This window comes from Bos indicus, chromosome 15, assembly GCF_029378745.1.
Source record: "Bos indicus isolate NIAB-ARS_2022 breed Sahiwal x Tharparkar chromosome 15, NIAB-ARS_B.indTharparkar_mat_pri_1.0, whole genome shotgun sequence".
Classification (NCBI taxonomy): domain Eukaryota; kingdom Metazoa; phylum Chordata; class Mammalia; order Artiodactyla; family Bovidae; genus Bos; species Bos indicus.
The window spans coordinates 1,094,622-1,114,647 of record NC_091774.1 but is presented as its reverse complement, the minus strand read 5'-3'; the positions used below and the strand labels follow the sequence as shown (position 1 = coordinate 1,114,647).

Sequence of the window (20,026 nt, the reverse complement as noted above, 5' to 3'; positions counted from 1 at the left end):
TTATCTTAGTGTTCTGAATGTTGAGCTTTAAGCCAACTTTTTCACTCTCCACTTTCACTTTCATCAAGAGGCTTTTTAGTTCCTCTTCACTTTCTGCCATAGGGTGGTGTCATGTGCATATCTGAGGTTATTGATATTTCTCCCGGCAATCTTGATTCCAGCTTGTGCTTCTTCCAGCCCAGCGTTTCTCATGATGTACTCTGCATATATGTTAAATAAGCAGGGTGACAATATACAGCCTTGATGTACTCCTTTTCCTATTTGGAACCAGTCTGTTTTTCCATGTCCAGTTCTAACTGTTGCTTCCTGACCTGCATGTAGGTTTCTCAAAAGGCAGATCAGGTGGTCTGGTATTCCCATCTCTTTCAGAATTTTCCACAGTTTATTGTGATCCACACAGTCAAAGGCTTCGGCAGTCAATAAAGCAGAAATAGATGTTTTTCTGGAACTCTCTTGCTTTTTCAATGATCCAGCGGATGTTGGCAATTTGATCTCTAGTTCCTCTGCCTTTTCTAAAACCAGCTTGAACATCTGGAAGTTCACGGTTCATGTATTGCTGAAGCCTGGCTTGAAGAATTTTGAGCATTATTTTACTAGCGTGTGAGATGAGTGTAATTGTGTGGTAGTTTGAGCATTCTTTGGCATTGTCTTTCTTTGGGATTGGAATGGAGACTGACCTTTTCCTGGAGCCACTGCTGAGTTTTCCAAATTTGCTGGCATATTGAACGCAGCACTTTCACAGCAACATCTTCCAGGATTTGAAATAGCTCAACTGGAATTCCATCACCTCCACTAGCTTTGTTCATAGTGCTGAAAAAACAACAACAACAACAAGAAACAAAAAACTATGACCAACTAGACAGCATATTAAAAAGCAGAGGCATTACTTTGTCAACAAAGGGCCGTCTAGTCAAAGCTATGATTTTTCCAGTGGTCATGTATGGAAGTGAGAGTTGGACTATAAAGAAAGCTGAGTGCTGAAGAATGATGCTTCTGAACTGTGGACAGGAGAATACTCTTGAGAGTTCCTTGGACTGAAAGGAGATCCAACCAATACATCCTAAAGGAAATCAGTTCTGAATATTCATTGTAAGGACTGATGCTGAAGCTGAAATTCCAATACTTTTGCCACCTGATGTGCAGAACTGACTCATTGGAAAAGACCCTGATGCTGGGAAAGATTGAAGGCGGGAGGAGAAGGGAATGACAGAGGATGAGATGGTTGGATGGCATCACTGACTCAATGGACATGAATTTGAGTAATCTCCTGGAGTTGGAGATGGACAGGCAAGTCTGGTGTGCTGCAGTCCATGGGGTCACAAAGAGTCAGACACGGCTGAGTGGCTGAACTGAACTGAATGTAAAGATATTCTTTACATGGATAGAGGAGCATTGCAGGTATCTCCCACTTTCTGAAATTTCACCTTTAGCGATTTCATTTTTATGAAGATGTATATCAATGCTTAATTTAACTAATAGAAATATACCTGAAGGGGATTTTTTCTACCCCCAGAAAATCTATTATCATAATAATATCGGTAGATTTTTAAACTTTTTCAATTTTTCTGTGTTTTAAGTACAGTTAATTTACAATGTTGTGTTAGTTTCAAGTTAATAATAATGTGATTCAGTTATATATATATTTATATATATAAATCTATATGTATATGTGTGCTTGTGTATTTGTGTGTGTGTATATATACACACATATATATTTCTTCAGATTCTTTTCCATTATAGGTTACCATTGTTCCAGAAATTTGGCTTCTGGACACTGTTGCCAGATTAAATCTTTGGGACAAAATTTTGGGTAAAGTAGAAAGAAATAGCTTTATTGCTTTGACTGGTAAATGAGACCACAGTGCACTAGTGCCCTCAAGAATGTGGGTCCCCCTTGGAGATGGTAGTGAAGAGCCTTACATTGTTTGAGAAGCAGGGCTTGTATAACTCATGGACTTTTCTCTGATTGGTTGGTGGTGAGGTAAGTGGGAGTCACATCATCAACCATCTGGTTTTAAAGTCTGCATCTTCTGGGCAGCATACAGTTAGCTTCTTCCACCTGGTAGGGGTTTCAGTGTCTGCAAAGAACATAGCTCAGAATCTTATGTATAGACCTAGAACAAGAAATAAAAGTTCTTGACTTTGTTTAATGGGGCAACTATTATCATTTTGTTTTTCTTGACTATTTTCCTTTCCCTCTGCATTTTCTTACTTCTCTGATTAAATTTATTCTTTGGCAGAGATTTTCTACAGACAAAAGGACAGTGGTCAACATGGCCAGGAGTCTATTCTCAGAGGCCTCATAGGATGCTTCTTTGTTACACCACTACCATTTTGAAAGAAAGACCTTAATAGTTGGTCTTCTGTAAAAGAGAAGTGGCATAAGTTGAACTTTCAAATTGAGGGAAAAAATTGCAGTGCTAAAGTACATGCCTACATGTGAGATAAAGCTAGAACATATTGACATCATAGTCTTGAAAGACAAACTAAACCTTTAAGACTGCAGATAATTTTCTTATCTGTAGACTTACAGATACCATAGGCACTATGTCTCATTTGAAAGAAAATATGACTTATTTTTAAAGACATAGATTGAAAGTTTATAGCTAAACTTTTGAAAAGAAGCTGTGTTCCAATACAATACCTTCTCACACATTTTACAGTTGAAGAGTATTGTGAGTCAAGTAGATTAGTAAACCTCTCTTGGCTTCAATTTCCTTCTCTGTAAAGTGGGGATATTGATAATGGAACCATTAGTTTATTACATGTATATATAAACTGAGGTGAATGCACCTGGTAGTTAAAGTGTTCATTTAATGTAAATATTAATATATGTAGGAGGCCTACAGAGCAACAGCTTTGGAACCTAACTATGCTTTTATGTTGAGATTTGTAAAAGATGCTTAACCTTTTTCAAATGGTTCTTCAACTTTTAGTATAGAAAGACAAAATGTTCACTTTATATTCAAGAAACACTGTGATCCATGAAGTTAAGAAAATAAGAGCATATTAAGAGTAATTTCAAAATCTCTGGTTTATTTTTCATTCCAAAGAAGAACTAGAGATAGATTATGAATTATATGTTTTTCCTTTTGTGGGTTTCTCTCTTTTTGCTTTTGGTAAATTCAAAGTATATTAAGAAAAAAATAATAAGCTGTGATTCCCACACTCAAATGTCCCTTCCCCATGTATCTATTGAAGAATTTCTATCCCCTATTTGCTTTAACACAGACTAAGCAAAAAGGGGGAAACATTTTTTTTTTTTGAGATCAAGATTCTATGGAAAAAAAAAAATTTCATCCAGTTAACATATATGAAGAATTTACTAAAGCAGCAGTAAGACTCTGGAGGAAAAATCTTATTCTACAGTCACCAAAGTAGGGGTCTATGCTTGTTCTTTCCATTGTCTAGTCTGAATCTATGAACACGAACATTGAAGCCTTGGTAAAGTGCAGCAAAATTGATGAATGTGCCTAAAATATACCTAGTCATCAAATCATCAATAAGTATTAGATTCTAGATATTTATTTTCTGCCAGTGGTCTGCAAATTCTTAGTATTCTTTCACAATTTACAACAGGTACAGTCCTCCCTAGGTACACAAATGATCACTAAATTGGCTCTTGAATACTCTAAGTTATTATCTTCTTCAACAAAGTCCTCATGGCATTTTAACCTCTGCATTTCTCACTGTATAAATAATAGGATTTAGCATGGGAGTGAAGATTGCAAAGAACACAGCCACCCACTTGTCTTTAGGGTAAGTGGCTACAGGGAGCAACTGAATTAATATACAAGGGACAAAAAAGCATACCACTAGTGTAAAGTGGGGGCCACATGTAGAGAGGGCTTTGCACCTGCCTTCAGAGCCATGGGATTTCAGAGACCTCAATATGACTATGTAAGAGACCAATAACATGGAGAAAATAAGCACGCACATGCCCCCACTGTTAGTTGCCACCACCATTCCGGGTCGGTAGGTGTCGCTGCAGGCAAGTTCCATTAAGGAGAAGAAATCACACATGACCACAGAAGGTCAAGTCGACCATAAAGAGAATCTGCTCAGTGGCAAGATGCCCGTGATCCAGGCCACCACCATCAGGAGCTGGCAGAGCCCTTTTCGCATGATGACCGTGTAGTGCAGAGGTTTGCAAATAGCCGCATAGCGGTCATAGGCCATGGCGATGAGAAGGATGATCTCTGATGCTCCCCGAAAGTGCTCCACAAAGAGCTGAGTCAGGCAGCCACCCCGGGAGATGGTTCTCCTCTGGTGCAACAGGTCAATGATCAATTTGGGCATGCTCACACAGGTGAAGAAGGCATCTAAAAAGGGCAAGTGAGTGAGAAAGAAATACATGGGAGCAGAAAGCGTGGGGCTGAGGGAGATGGTGATGACAATGAGCAAGTTGCCCTGCACAGTGAATAGGAGAATGAACAGAAAGACAATGAAGAGTATTTTCTGTACGTGTGGATTCTGCGTGAGTCCCAGGAGAACAAATTCAGCCACATTATTGGGCAGTGTAAGGACGTCCATTTAGGAAATAACCATCTTTCCTGGGCCCCAAATTACCTACAACAGAAAAAAAAAAAAATGAGTGATACTTTTAACCATGAAAGAATTGTGGTCTGAATTTCTGAGAATGAAAATAGTGCAGTCATTTTAACAGTGGAGCATGCCTTTGGCACTTTTGTTCCAGTACTTCTTTCAAGTCTTCCTACTTCTTACAAGATGGCTTTTTAGCTTCAGACACCTGTCCCCTGTCAACCGTAAAACATCTATTGGGCAAGACCTGATGTGCAGTTTACTGAGAACACACTGGGCTCTCTACATGAGCCCTGGATTCTCATTCTGGTTCCAGCTTCATGTACTGTCATCACAGTACTCCATGACCCCAGCCCTCCTCTATGTCTATCGTCTTACAAATTATAATTTTCAGATGTATCTTGTAAGCTGAGAAGTGCTGCACAAAAGTAAGAGTTATTTTCTCATGGGTGTTTACATTTGAACCTTCAGTTCTAACTGTGGAAAGACAGACAACATCAATAAATATCTGTCATAAACTAGATGTTTTGGGAAATGATTATAAGTCCTTGGTGACACACTCTGTCTAGTCCCTTTCAAAACACACATACTCTTCAAGTGTGTTTTCTCACTTACCATAGTGCCTGGCATAGTATCTGCAATGCCTGAAACATATTAGATGATACTAGATGATGCAGAAATACTTTGTGAATTGCCATTTTCCATGGGTAAGAGTATGACTCTTCCCCAGAATGTAAGGTCTTGCCTGGTGACTCAACAGTAAAAAATCCAACTGAAATTCAGGAGACCAGGGTTCAATCCTAGGGCCAGGAAGATTGCCTTGAGCAAAAAATGGCATCCCCCTTCAGTAATTTTGCCTGGGAAATCCCATGGACAGAGGAGCCTGGCCAGCTACAGTTCATGGGGTCCCAGAAGAGTCAGACACAATTTGGCAACTAAACAACAACAACCAGAGTATAAACCTAAGAGGAATTAGTGCTCTTTTTCTCTTGCTCTGTTTGTCATTTTTCTCTACTTGATGAGAAACATAAATAAACATTTGAAAGGCATTGCTTTCTAGTTTAATAGGTTTTGACACCCTTTATGGGGTAAGTATGAAAATAATTCTTTGCCTCTGGGAAATAATACATTATTGGATCATTTTACTTTCAAGATAATGATGGCATTTTTATTGATATTTTTATTCTCTAAAATTCTGTTCCACATATAATTTAACATAATCATATTCAGTCATATTCAGGCTAGCTTCTCTAGACTTGGATTGAAAAAAATTTGCATGAAGTTGTTCAGTACACAATAATTTTTTTAAGCAAAGGAAATCCTTATTTTCAGAGTTCTAAAAATAAAATTTAATGTAGAGAACAGAACAAAATAGACTTCTAGGTAAAACAGATAATGTACTACACATATAAACATGTACACACAGACTTGACTTTCCAGGTGGCTCAGTGGTAAAGAATCTGCCTGCCAAAGCAGGAGATGTGGGTTCAATCCCTGGATCAGGAAGATCCCCTAGAGAAGGGAAAGGCAACCTACTCCAGTATGCTTGCCTGGGAAATTCCATGGGCAGAACTCCCCACAGTCCATGGAATCACAAAGGGTCAGACACACCTTAGTGACTAAACAACGGTAATACACAGACTAACAGAAACATATATAAAACCTTTTACCTGTGATAAGTACTTATTACAAGTTCACTCATTCAATAAGGATCTATTGGAAGATCAGTGTGCATGTTAATACATATTGTTCACACAGTCATCAAGAGCGTCCCTGTTAAATACACTTAATGGCTGAAATTTCATTACCAAAGAGCAGCAAGGCATCCTTCCATGATAAGCATGAGTCTCCCACTCTTTCTGTTTCCACTACATGCATTCTCATGCCTTCTTCTCCCATCTTCCCATAGTACCCAGCATTATCACTCCTGGTTACAGGACACTTCATTACTACAAGTGTAAGAGACCTGGGGGGACAACTTCTCAACAAAAAGAGATGAGGACATATAAACATAATGAAATATATTCTACAAAAAATAAGTCTTTCTTTTCCAAGATAAATGGGTATAGAGGTTTACTGTGTAATCACCTGAATTAAATTTTGTACATGTGTGGAAACAAGGTGCAGCAGTCCCACTACATTTCCTTATTCTGAGGTGGGATCCCCCAGCAGATTAGAAAGTAGTGAAATGAAGTAAAGCAAGATTTAGATGCAATTACTGAAAGCTTTTTGAAAATAACTAGGAAGAAGCAGAAATAACTTTTTCATATTTCTTTATCTCCACAATACTCTTTCTACTAATAAATCCTATGGAAAATATTTTTAGAGAAGAGAAATTTATTTAGAGAAAAATATTTAGAGAAAATATTTTATAAATATTTACAAGTATGCTCAACACAGTTATTATGATCTGTGGGAAATTTGGAAATGATATGGATTGTTCAACACTGGAGAAATAGATCATTACAATATAGTGCATCTCTTTAATCAATGTGTAGTTTTAACAGGTGCTTTTAAAAATTGTGAAATATCATACTAACATTCTGTAAAGTCAAGAAAATTGTAGATGCTCTTTTAAATTGTATAATTATTCCAACTAATTTAATTCTAACTAATTGCCATATGATTCTAACTAATTTAAAATCATATCAATACAAAGAGGCCCTGAGATATTTTACTTCTAAGTTGGTGGCATTGTACTTGAGTCTGTCATTCTCGATGTTTTGTATGATGAAAAAGGAATTTCAGTGTCAAGTGAGGATGAGGGATAGTTATATGATATGTTGGTTATATTTAATTCTCAGAGTCCATGATTATACAATTTCCTGGAAAAAAAAAGGCTCACCTGTGAACGTGTCTGATATAGGTTCCAGCAACAGTTACTTCACCAAGAAAGAAGTAAAATTGTAAACTAGCAAAATACCAACTAGCTCAGCTACAATAAGCATATTTTCTAATTTATAAATGGTATCTTTGGATAAGCTTTCAAAGCACTTCTATATATGCTGTTTGGGGGCAAATTCTGTAAAGTTTCTTAGCTGTGGCTAACAGGACCTCAGAGGTATTACATCATCATTAGCAGCTCTGCCAATGATTAAGTATTTCAAGTAAGTTAATACAACAGTGGAGGAAAAGTTCTATAGTACTCATTTTTAATTTTGAACTTTTCCTTGAGTCTACATGAAGGTCAAATACTATAAGAGAAAAAAAAAGAATATTTATGAAATTATGTTTCTGATAACAAATGAGCTTAAAATGGAGATTGAATATTCAGTATTGTAAAGTAAAATATTTAGGCAGTCAACTATCTGAATTTTAAATTTTTACTATAATATTTTAAATTGATCTACCATCCATGCCAGTCATAATTTTTAAATACTGCCTTCGGATTTACTTTGAGTGATCGGTTTTAAGCCCTATTATAATATTGACACTTCATATCAGGTAAATTATACAGTACTTTTCCAAAGAAGTTGTTTCTTGTGCCAATTCTCGATTTAGATCGACATGATAATGATGAAAATAATTTACTCTTCAATTGTATTCAGAGATGGTAAATGTATTTTTTTTCATTTAAATTTAATTGTACAACATCCAAATGGAATAGAAAAATAGGCAATAATATTGACAATTTATAACAAGGAAATAGAAGATGTGGGATAAGAAAGCCATTTGCCAAGGGGAAATAAGATGCCAGTTCACTAGATCCTGGACCAGGATCCTTACTTTTAAATTAATATTTTACAAGTAAAGTGACATTACATGTCACCAACTGTAAAGCTCAGTATAATTATCTACTGAAAGAAATCAGTACTAACATTTGAAATAATTTTGTAAATAAATGTAATATAATTTGACTCAGGAATATTTCTGCATAGAAGCAGCCTCACTCAACACATTCAAATATGCTTTCATTAATAAGAAAAATAAATTGGACATAACTGTCAACTGGATTCAGAGAATCTGGTCATTATGAGCAACATGTGTCACACAGGAAAATAATTTAGGAAAACTGAAAACTTGTGACTAAACCTAGTTTGACTAGACACACACATATTATTGTGTTGTGATATTTGTGATGGCATACGCCAAAGGCAATCTAAATGAAGATTTGAAAAAAATAAAGAACTATAAGGGATATGGATTATTTCTGAAGTGTCATCATGCAAATGTCTTCAACTTGTCTTTCAACTCTGGAATTAAAGCAATAGTCATATGATAATTAGCATGTACTGACAAAGTCATTATTCTCAACCTCATAAAGATTGATGTGTATTCAAAATGTCCCACTGAGTGGTCATTCAACCTCTTCTTAAATATCTACAGTGTGGTTAAAGAGACAACTTTAGAACCTGTATACCTGTCTAGTCCAGCACCCCAGGGCCTAGTCAAGCATGAAAAAGAAAAAAAGAGTAGAGTTAGCTCTAAAACTGTGAAGCCTGTCCATAAAAATAATTTTTCAAAGAAGACTTCCTGGAGGTATACCAGGAAAGTCATTTCTAGAATACAGATTCAAGAACAGAGTGGTTAACAGTCCTGGAGAGACAGAAATACAGATTCTTAAACTTGAAGGATAAACCAGAAGGAAAGCAGAAGGAATAACACATAGATTTTATCATCGTTGATAAGAAACTAGGTAAGGTATGTTAAGATGTTTGATATTTTCAGAGACTAATTTTACAAAACCAGGTACCTAAATTATTCTTTTGGGCAGCTTCACTCATTTAAATACACAGAGAAACATGTTCTAAAAACAAAACTTTCAAGAGCACAAATCACGTTCAGTTCAGTCACTCAGTCGTGTCCGACTCTTTCTGACCCCATGAACCGCAGCACACCAGGCCTCCCTGTCCATCACCAACTCCCGGAGTTTACTCAAACTCATGTCCATTGAGTCAGTGATATCATCCAACCATCTCATCCTCTGACGTCCCCTTCTCCTCCTGCCCTCTATCTTTCCCAGAATCAGGGTATTTTCCAATGAGTCAGCTGTTCTCATCAGGTGGCCAAAGTATTGGAGTTTCAGCTTTAACATCAGTCCTTCCAATGAATATTCAGTACGGATTTCCTTTAGGATAGACTGGGTGGATCTCCTTGCAGTCCAAGAGACTCTCAAGAGTCTTCTCCAACACCACAGTTCAAAAGCATCAATTCTTTGGTGCTCAGCTTTCTTTATAGTCCAACTTTCACATCCATACATGACCACTGGAAAAACCATAGCCTTGACTAGACCGACCTTTGCTGGCAAAGTAATGTCTCTGCTTTTCAATATGCTGTCTAGGTTGGTCATAACTTTCCTTCCAAGGAGTAAGCTCCTTTTAATTTCATGGCCGCAATCACCATCTGCAGTGATTTTGGAGCCCAGAAAAATAAAGTCAGCCACTGTTTCCCCATCTATTTGCCATGAAGTGATGGCACTGGATGCCATGACTTAGTTTTCCGAATTTTGAGCTTTAAGCCAACTTTTTCACTCTCCTCTTTCACTTTCGTTAAAAGGCTCTTTAGTTCTTCTTCACTTTCTGCCATAAGGGTGGTGTCATCTGCATATCTGAGGTTATTGATATTTCTCCTGGCAATCTTGATTCCAGCTTGTGCTTCCTCCAGCCCAGCATTACTCATGATGTACTCTCCATATAAGTTAAGTAAGCAGGGTGACAATATACAGCTTTGATGTACTCCATTTCCTATTTGGAACCAGTCTGTTGTTCCATGTCCAGTTCTAACTGTTGCTTCCTGACCTGCATACAGATTTCTCAAGAGGCAGGTCAGGTGGTCTGGTATTCCCATCTCTTTCAGAATTGTCCACAGTTTATTGTGATCCACACAGTCAAAGGCTTTGGTATAGTCAATAAAGCAGAAATAGATGTTTTTCTGGAACTCTCTTGCTTTTTCAATGATCCAGCAGATGTTGGCAATCACATTAGTCTACTCCAAAAGACTTTCATCCTGGAAGGACATCTCCTAAGTTGTTTACCAGGAATAGAAAAGTGTCTGGAGTTGGACTGTGGTCTCAAAACTCTTCCAGATATACTTCTTATTGAAGTAGAAACAAATATAACAACTTTTGTGCCAATAATCATATTATGGGCAGAATCACAGAATGCAGAAACACACAATGTATCTCGGTAAACTATTTGCAGAAAGAGGAAAAACTTTTTAAAGAAGATGATGGTGTGTGTGTGTGTGTGTGTGTGTGTGTGTGTGTGTGTGTGTTAATCACTCAGTCATGTCTGACTCTTTGAGACTTCATGGAGTGTAGCTCGCCAGGCTCCTCTGTCCGTGGAAATCTGAAGGCAAGTATACTGTAGTGGGTAGCCATTACCTTCTCCAGGAGATTTTCCCATCCCGGAGATTGAACCCAGGTATCCTGCATTGCAGGTGGATTCTTTCCCATCTAAACTCCCAGGGAAGCCCTGGTAAAATAAAATTCCTTATTCTAATCCTGAAGTAGTGTGTCTATTCTCCATTACATCTTCAGAACCATAATACGCATGCTATATAATTTTGCATTATGAAGTCTAAAGATTTCTTCAATAGAGCATATGCTACTCATGTCAGTTCAGTTCATTTCAGTTGCTCAGTCATGTCTGACTCTTTGAGACCCCATGGACTTCAGCACACCAGGCCTCCCAGTCCATTTCCAACTCCCAGAGCTTATTCAAACTCATGTCCGTTAAGTTGGTGATGCAATCAAAGCATCTCAATCTTTGTTGTCCCCTTCTTTTCTAGCCTTCAACCTTTCCCAGCATCATGGTCTTTTCAAATGCATCAGTTCTTTTCATCAAGTGGCCAAAGGATTGGAGTTTCAGCTTCAACATCAGTCCTTTCAATGAATATTCAGGACTGATTTCCCTTAGGATGGACTGGTTGGATCTCCTTGCAGTCCAAGGGACTCTCAAGAGTCTTCTACAAACACCACCAAGTCAAAAGCATCAATTTTTCAGCACTCAGCTTTCTTTATAGTCCAACTCTCACATCCATACATGACTATAGGAAAAACCATAGCCTGACTGGATGGACCTTTGTTGGTAAAGTAATGTCTCTGCTTTTCAATATGCTGTCTAGGTTGGTCACAGCTTTCCTTCCAAGGAGCAAGTGTCTTTTAATTTCATGGCTGCAGGCACCATCTGCAGTGATTTTGGAGCCAAAAAAAGTAAAGTCTGTCAATGTTTCCACTGTTTCCCCATCGATTTCCCATGAAGTGATGGGACCAGATGCCATGATCTTAGTTTTCTGAATGTTGAGCTTTAAGCCAACTTTTTCACTCTCCTCTTTCAATTTCATAAATACGGTCTTTAGTTCTTCTTCACTGTCTGCCATAACAGTCGTGTCATCTACATATCTGAGCTTATTGATATTTCTCCTGGAAGTCTTGATTCCAGGTTGTGGTTCATCCATTTCAGTGTTTCTTATGATGTTCTCTGTATATAAGTTAAATAAGCAGGGTGACGATATACAGCCTTGATGTACTCCTTCCCTTATTTGGAACCGGTCTGTTTTTCCATGTCCAGTTCTAAGTATTGCTTCCTGACCTGCATATAGATTTCTCAAGAGGAATGTCAGGTAGTCTGGTATTCCCATCTCTTTCAGAATTTTCCAGAGTTTGTTGTGGTCCATACAGTCAAAGGCTTTGGCATAGTCAATAAAGCAGATGTTTTTCTGGAACTTCCTTGCTTTTTTGATGATCCTGCAGATGTTGGCAATTTGATCTCTGGTTCCTCTGCCTTTTCTAAATCCAGCTTGAACATCTAGAAGTTCATGGTTCATGTACTGTTGAAGCCTGGCTTGGAGAATTTTGAGCATTACTTTACTCGCGTGTGAGATGAGTGCAATTGTGTAGCAGTTTGAGCATTCTTTGAGCAGCAGTTTGAGCATTGACTTTCTTTGGGATTAGAATAAAAACTGACCTTTTCAAGTCCTGTGGCCACTCCTGAGTTTTCCAAATTTATGGGCATATTGAGTGCAACACTTTCAAAGCATCATCTTTTAGGATTTGAAATAGCTCAACTGAATTCCATCAGCTCCACTAGCTTTGTTCATAGCGATGCCTCCCAAGGCCCACTTAACTTCACATTCCACTTAACTTCACATTCCAGGATGTTTGGTTCTAGTTTGGTGATGACACCATCATGATTATCTGAGTCATGAAGATCTTTTTTTGTATAGTTCTTCTGTGTATTCTTGCCACCTGTTCTTAACATCTGCTGCTTCTTTTAGGTCCATAGCATTTCTGTCCTTTATTGTGACCATCTCTGCTATTCATGTAGTGGGAGGCTGAATCTTTCTATCAGAAGAAGATACTATAAACACATCAATGACATATACACAGACTTGTATTTTAGTAGCCAACCTCATTTTGGAAAAGAGCTAAAATTCATTAAGAATAAGTTTTGTTTACCTGAGTAATACTTTTTTTTTGGCAATTGAAAAGTAAAGATCCCCGTGTTCTTTTTATATATCTCTTATAAGTAATCTCATAAAGCAGTTTTCAAATAAGACTTCCAATTCAAGGAGATAAGTATTAAAACAACTTTATAATAAGTGAAGTGTTTTCTATATATATTTTACTATGTGTTTTTGAAAAACACTTTCATTTGCTGGCTACAAATAATTGTTAACAAAACAGTGTAACTTTCTATGGCATATAAACAAAGAGATTTTCATCAATCAAACACCAACCCTGAAGGGATTCTGTATAATGAAAACATTAGAGGATATGGAATAAGAGTATTCAGGCTCAAAGTTGACACATATTTTATGATCTAGCTATTTTATGAGCCTCCACTGTTGTCTATAAAGTAAGATCACTAAATTTTAATTTTTTTTTTATTTGGAAATACTTTAAAATTTAGTCATCTGTTTAAATATAATGCAATTAATTTTCATAATCACTGACAATTTTACCCAACAGGGCAAGAAATAAAATATAATTTCAATATTAGGATATCAAGTGTATGTCAAGAGAGTATTGACAACTATCTTCCTTCTATTTTATATTTCACATCATCATATATACCAGTAAGCCATACAGCTTTCTGAGTACCGACTACTTAAATCATAGGCACCTTATACAACTCTATAATGAGAAAGGAAAAATAAATTTTCTATTACTATAAAAGAAGAGAGAGTCTGATGAAATGCTGTTTTTGATGATGTCTCTTGAAGTGTTTGAAAGACTATCACATTTAAATTTAGGAGAATGCAGATCTAAATACTACCTCTGCCTATGTTGCAGTAGTCCTGTTAGTGTCAGATGAGGGGTTTGGGAAAGTCTTTATAGTAATAAAAGATGAAAATATAAAGATCATGAAAACATAAAAATTACCTTTGCTTTCTCCAGGGGATCTTCCCAACCCAGGAATTGAACCCAGGTCTCCCTCATTGCAGCAGGATTCTTTACCAACTGAGCTATCAATATCAGTAAAATATATGAAAAATATATGAACATATAAAGATCATGATAGAAATAAAATCTTCATATTGGCTCACCTCTTATCTGAAATTGTATTCCTGTTTAATAATATTTTAATGACATTTTTGCCCTCTATATTCCTTACTGTATAGATGACAGTATTACTGCTATGATTTTACCCATGGGAAAAGTAGTTACTGGTTGCAGATACATAAATATAGAAGTTACAGAAAACAAGACAACAATTCTGATGTGGAAGCCACAGGTAGACAGGGCTTTGTCCTCCCCATGAGTCCTTGACATGCACAGGAAAATCACACAGAACATCAATGACATTACAAAAGCATTGACAAGGAGTGCCAACTTCAGCAGCAACCAAGAAACCATCAAGGAAAGTGTCAGTGCAAACATATTATATTGGGGGAAAATGTCACACATGAAATGGCCCATGATGTTGGGGCCACAGAATGGGACCCAGAAAATGACTAGGTTTTGCACAACCAATTGTTGAAAACCCATTGCCCAACACACCTCCACCAGGAGGAAGCATATATGATGGTTCATGATGGTGACATAATGCAGAGAGACTTAAGACATACACACTGCAGATGGCCACCTATTATTCATAGACTAGAACCACAAAAGGACAATCTGTGAAGCTCCCAAGAAATGTTCAATGAAGAGCTGTGCCATGCAGCCCCTGAAGGAGATAGCTTTTGAATCAGAAAGCAAATCAACTATCATTTTCAGTATTATGAAAGAGGGATAGCAGGCATCTATCAAGGACAGGAAGGTCAGGAAGAAATTCAACAGAGAATTCAAAGTCTAGCTGCAGATTATAGTTACCACAATAAGCAGGTTGCCCACAACAGTGACAATGTAGGTGAAAAATAACATAAAAGTAGAATTCTCTGTATCTGAGGATTTGGGGTAAGTCGCACTAGAATGACTTCAGTCTCATTCATCTTGTTTTATTGCATTTCAGTGCTGTTGATGAATTCAGAAGTGGATAACTGATCTATAAAGACAAAGCTTTTAATAGCAAAGAGATGAGAAATTTATATTTTGGGTTTTCAGGTAAGTCCAACACATTTTAATAATAAATAGTATTTTTTTCCTTGGTGTGTAAGCATGCTGCCTTTTCTATTTTATAGGAAGAGTAAACTTTCAAGGCTATTTAATTCAGCTTACTACAAGGATGCTCAGGTTCTTCTTCCATACCTTCTGACAAGTGGTCCCTGGTTCTTTGTTGGAGGATACCCAGGCCCAGGTACTCACCATGTAACAAACCTGAGAGCTTCTCAAGCAAGAAAAAATGTTAAAAACACGTCCTTAAAAGTTAAAATGAATTGTACAACTGGATGTGATCTGCATATTGTTTATACACAGTCTAATTTACTCCTTTCTTCCTTGTAAAAGTACTTAAATAAGTCTGAGATATAAGCCTGTATTTGCCATCACCACATCAATTATCACTTAAGTCAGTCAGACTGACACTGTTGTTCAATAAAATTAGCTGAATAAATTAAGTTGGAAGACTCTCCCTGTGTTTTCCTTTATTGAGCCAACTCCAAAAATAGTGCTTACTCTCTTTCTTAAAAAGACAAAACAAACAAACAAACAAAAAACAATTAAATAAACTGTTGGAAAAATGGATAGATATAATCCTTTCTTCCACTAGAACTTCTCACTTTCTCTACCCTGAGCAGCTCTTTTCCTTGGTCTGCTTCAACCATCTCCCTTACCTCCTAGCTAAGATGTAGCACTAGCTGACTATTAGTAGGCAGGTGAGAAGAAAATAAGAATGTCATGGGGTTTACTGTCCTGGTTCCTGTTATGGGCTGTCAGTGGCTGGGTGCCTTTAGCTGAGGCTGCTCCTTTTGGATGGACCATCTGGGTTCCTGAGATCTCTCTCTCTCCTAGATCTCACAGGCCTTATTGTTTTAATGGTTTCCTACTGTAGCTGGGTCCTCAATGGTACTATATTATCCCTCATTAGTTTCCCCCAATTCTATCCATAAATTAATAGGTTATCATTTTAAAATGATATTTAAAACTATTTTAATTTCCCATTTTAAATATCTTTTTTTTTTCTTGTCAGTTTTCCAACGGATGTAGGAAGTTTGTTTGCAAATGGTGACTGTAGTCATGAAATTAAAAGATGCTTGCTCCTTGGAAGAAAATCGTTGACAAACCGAGACAGCATATTAAAAAGCTGTGACATTACTTTGCCAACAAAGGTCTGTATAGTTAAAGCTATGGTTTTTCCATTAGTCATGCATGGATATGAGAGTTGGACCATAAATAAGGCTGAGTACCAAAGAATTGATGCTTTTGAACAGTGGTGTTTGATAAAACTCTTGAGAATCACTTGGACTGCAAACCAGTCAATCCTAAAGGAAATCGATCCTTAATATTCATTGGAAGGACTGATGCTGAAGCTGAAGCTCCGATACTTTGGCCATCTGATGTGAAGAGCTGACTCCTTTGAAAAGACCCTGATGCTGGGAAAGATTGAAGGCAGGAAGAGAAGGGGACAATAGAGCAGCAGATGGTTGGATGGCATCACCAACTTGATGGACGTGAATTTGAGCAGGCTCTGGGAGATGGCCAAGAACAGGGAAAGTTGGAATTCTGCAGTTCTTTGGGGTCTCAAAGAGTTGGACACAGCTGAGTGACTGAACAACAACAAGCTGGAATTTCATCACCTCCACTAGATTTGTTGGCAAGAATTGGGATCCTGAAATCAGTTCCTGAATTTATCTAAAGGTCTGTTCCACCAGTTCCCCTGGAGCACTGGGTGCCTCACTGAATTCCCCTTAATCCCCCTTAGGGTGTGTTGAAGGTCAGCAGCTATAGCAGCACAGGATTCAATGTCCACAGAGGCAGATGGCAAATGCTCTTTTTGTTGTTCAGTCGCTGGCAAGTACACTTGGTGAATTCAGTCTCAGTGCCAATTTATAGTTGACAGTGCTGTATAATCCCTTATTGGTTTCCCTCAACATCATCCATATCTTGATAAACTATCATTTTAAGCCCTTTTAATATCTATATGGCAAAACCAATACAATATTATAAAGTTTAAAAATTAAAATAAATAAATAAATAAATAAAATATGCTATGTCTTTTGTGTTTTCCAATGGAAGAAGGAAGTTTGTGTTTTATTTGCAAAAATAAATAAAATATGTGAGAAAATATATCCCCTTTAACAAATTTATTTTATTTTTAAAGCATCTGTACATCTTTTGATAAATAACTGCTAAATAAACTTAACTTTGGTCAGGAAAACTTATTCTGAAAGACTGATGCATAACATAAAGATTATTGGGTGTCTTCATGGAAATCTATTGTGTTACCTTTAGCGCTGTCATGGAGTTATATGATTCTATGGAATTCATACCTTGTACTGCCTTTACCTAATTTATAAATCACTAAGTTATAGAATAATGATAAACATTCAAATAATTCTATTCATAAAAATGCAAATTTGGGGGTAATATTTGTTTGATTTTCCTTACCACTTCAGTTAAAAACAGTTTTGATTCATTTTGATATTTGTCAAAACTAATACAATTATGTAAAGTTTAAAAATAAAATAAAATTTAAAAAATAAAAAACAAAACAAAAAAAAAAAAAACAGTTTTGCATTTATTTTAAATTCATGACACTTCCCTAAATGAACAATGTAAGAGCGGATTTTCCTTTTGACTGATTGTGTGACTCTAGGCAAACCTGATAAACTTAAAAAGATAATATGATATCCCATTTGGGAAAAAGGTAAGACTTGGTTGTTTTTCTGCACATGCATCATGTTCAATCAATTTTTAAAAAAATTAACATCCTAAAGATGATTAATATTACACACTGAAATATTCTTCATCAATCATCTTGTACTAAGAAATAGAAACAAAATAATATGTGTAAAGTATCTTTCAGATTCAAAAGTAAGTCATATAAATCAAATATTAATATGTGCTGTCTTTGTGTGAAGAGGACTAAACTGAGATGTATATAATACTTCTTACTCTATTTTTTTTTCTGAAATCTGTAATACACCTCATTAATTCTGAAAAAGATCACATTATGTAAGAGAAAAGTATGAGGAAAAAACTTACACTAAATAAATAAATCGCAGTATTAACTATGACTTAACTCATCGTGTCAGGGGAGTGTATAATTTTGTTAGTTCTGCCTCACCGTGGCAAAGATTGGAAACTGCAGACCAGTGTTACAGCTTGGTTACAGCTCAGAGTTTTATTCAGCAACTAAAGGAAAGTACACCCTAGAGGTGTGAGGGCAGGCGATCCCAAAGGAAAGGACTTGATCTGTCTTGGCTTCCTCTTTTTGTATGTTTTGTCTTCTGCCCGCTGAGCTTGCCCTATGCAAATTGCACTAGCCAAGAGGGGAGTGTGTTTGCTTCAGCTGAAGTTCTCACTCCAGTCCTGCAGATTTTCTTTTGATCCATTTTTTTGGGCTTCTCCCTTTCTTTGTCTTTTGGCCACTGCCATTTTGGACTCCTTTTTCTTATTCTAACTACCTGACAATCATATAGAACATAAATCTATAGTTTTAATAAAGTCATTTTACACCCAAAGCTATACATATTTTCCAAATAAATTGTGTAAATCTTAAAAACCTATTTCAAGCAAAATATAAACTTTAAAATAGGAAGTCATTAAAATGTTAAAATTATATTTTGATCATGGGAAATATTCAGATAATAAGTCTTTTCATCATGACTAAGTTAATTATCCTGGGGAGATATTTACTGCAGTTAAATAACCACAAAAGGCTTTCCTGGGAAGAGCAATTCTTCACTGAAAATTGGTCATTCATTTCCCTGTTGCTTCATGTTCTTTTTCTGATCCATAGCTTTCCCATGGCATGTTGCATCTCACTGTTTCTCAGAGTATAGATTAGAGGGTTCAACATAGGGGTGATAATGGTGTAAAACACAGCCAAGGACTTATCAATGGGTAAGATGGAAGGAGGTCTCACATACAGAAATATACAGGGCACAAAGAAGAGGAGCACCACAGTGATGTGGGAGCCACAGATGGACAAGGCTTTGCGCCTCCCTTCCTGACTAATATTCTTCAGGGAATGCAGAATGGCCCCATAGGACATGAGTAAGAGCATGAAGAGGACCACGCAGATTATGCCATCATTGGCAACCACTATGATGGCAATACTGTGGGTGTCAGTGCAGGCCAGTTTTAACAAGGGGTACATGGCACATATGAAGTGGTCAATAACATTGGGGCCACAGAAGGGAAGGTAGTAAACAAAGAGAATATTAACTATAGCATGTAACAGTCCACCAACCCAAGCCAACAGCAGGACACACACTCGCTTATTCATGATTGTCACATAATGCAAGGGTTTGCAGATGGCCGCATAGCGGTCATAGGCCATGATGACCAGGAGTAAAATCTCAGCACCACCAAATAAGTGCTCTGTAAAGAGCTGAATCATGCACGCTTGGAATGATATGGTTTTCTTCTCATAGAGTAAGTCTGTAAATGTGTTTGGGTTAACTGTAGTAGCATAAACAGCATCCATAAATGATAAGTAGCCAAGAAAGAAGTACATAGGGACATCCAGGGTTGGACTGAACACCACAGTCAGAACAATGAGTAGGGTGCCCACCATGGTCACAATGTAGATGAGCAAGAACAAGACAAATAATATTTTCTGACCCTGGTTTCTCTGAGTGAGCCCCAAGAGGACAAACTCAGTCACATTGTTCCTTGTTTCCATAGTGTTCTGTGTGTTTTATTTCAGAGCTTAGGACATACTTATCTATAAAAATAATTGTTACTTATGACTTCCTGAAGTCTTGTGATAATTTGTTTATTCATTCAAAAATATGTCTTGTGATTTATTATTTTCTGGTACTTTCAGATATTATTATAATACAATGTTGTGAGAGTTCTCTGGTGGTCCAGTGGTTAGGACTTGGTGCTTTCACTGCAGTGGCCTGGGGTTCAATCCCTGGTTGGAGAACTAAGATCCTACAAGTCACATGGGGCAGCCAAAAAAGAAAAGAAAATATAAGGCTGATTAAAACA

General features: G+C 37.0%; 1 protein-coding gene and 2 pseudogenes across 1 annotated transcript; all 3 read right to left on the bottom strand.

Moving 5' to 3' along the window:
• Positions 1-3,631: 3,631 nt before the first annotated feature.
• LOC139187120 (olfactory receptor 4C3D-like) lies at positions 3,632-4,533 on the bottom strand (annotated as a pseudogene).
• Positions 4,534-14,027: 9,494 nt separating this feature from the next.
• Positions 14,028-14,934, bottom strand: LOC139176144 (olfactory receptor 4C5-like; annotated as a pseudogene).
• A 3,869-nt stretch (positions 14,935-18,803) lies between these two features.
• Positions 18,804-19,715, bottom strand: LOC109569255 (olfactory receptor 4A47-like). Its single transcript, XM_019974571.2, has one exon. It carries the CDS (start codon positions 19,713-19,715, stop codon positions 18,804-18,806), a length of 912 nt encoding a protein of 303 aa, XP_019830130.2.
• Positions 19,716-20,026: the final 311 nt, after the last annotated feature.

Excerpts from the sequence above, each read along its gene's own strand:
- LOC109569255 (XM_019974571.2), bottom strand. The coding sequence starts at position 19,715 with ATGGAAACAAGGAACAATGTGACTGAGTTTGTCCTCTTGGGGCTCACT.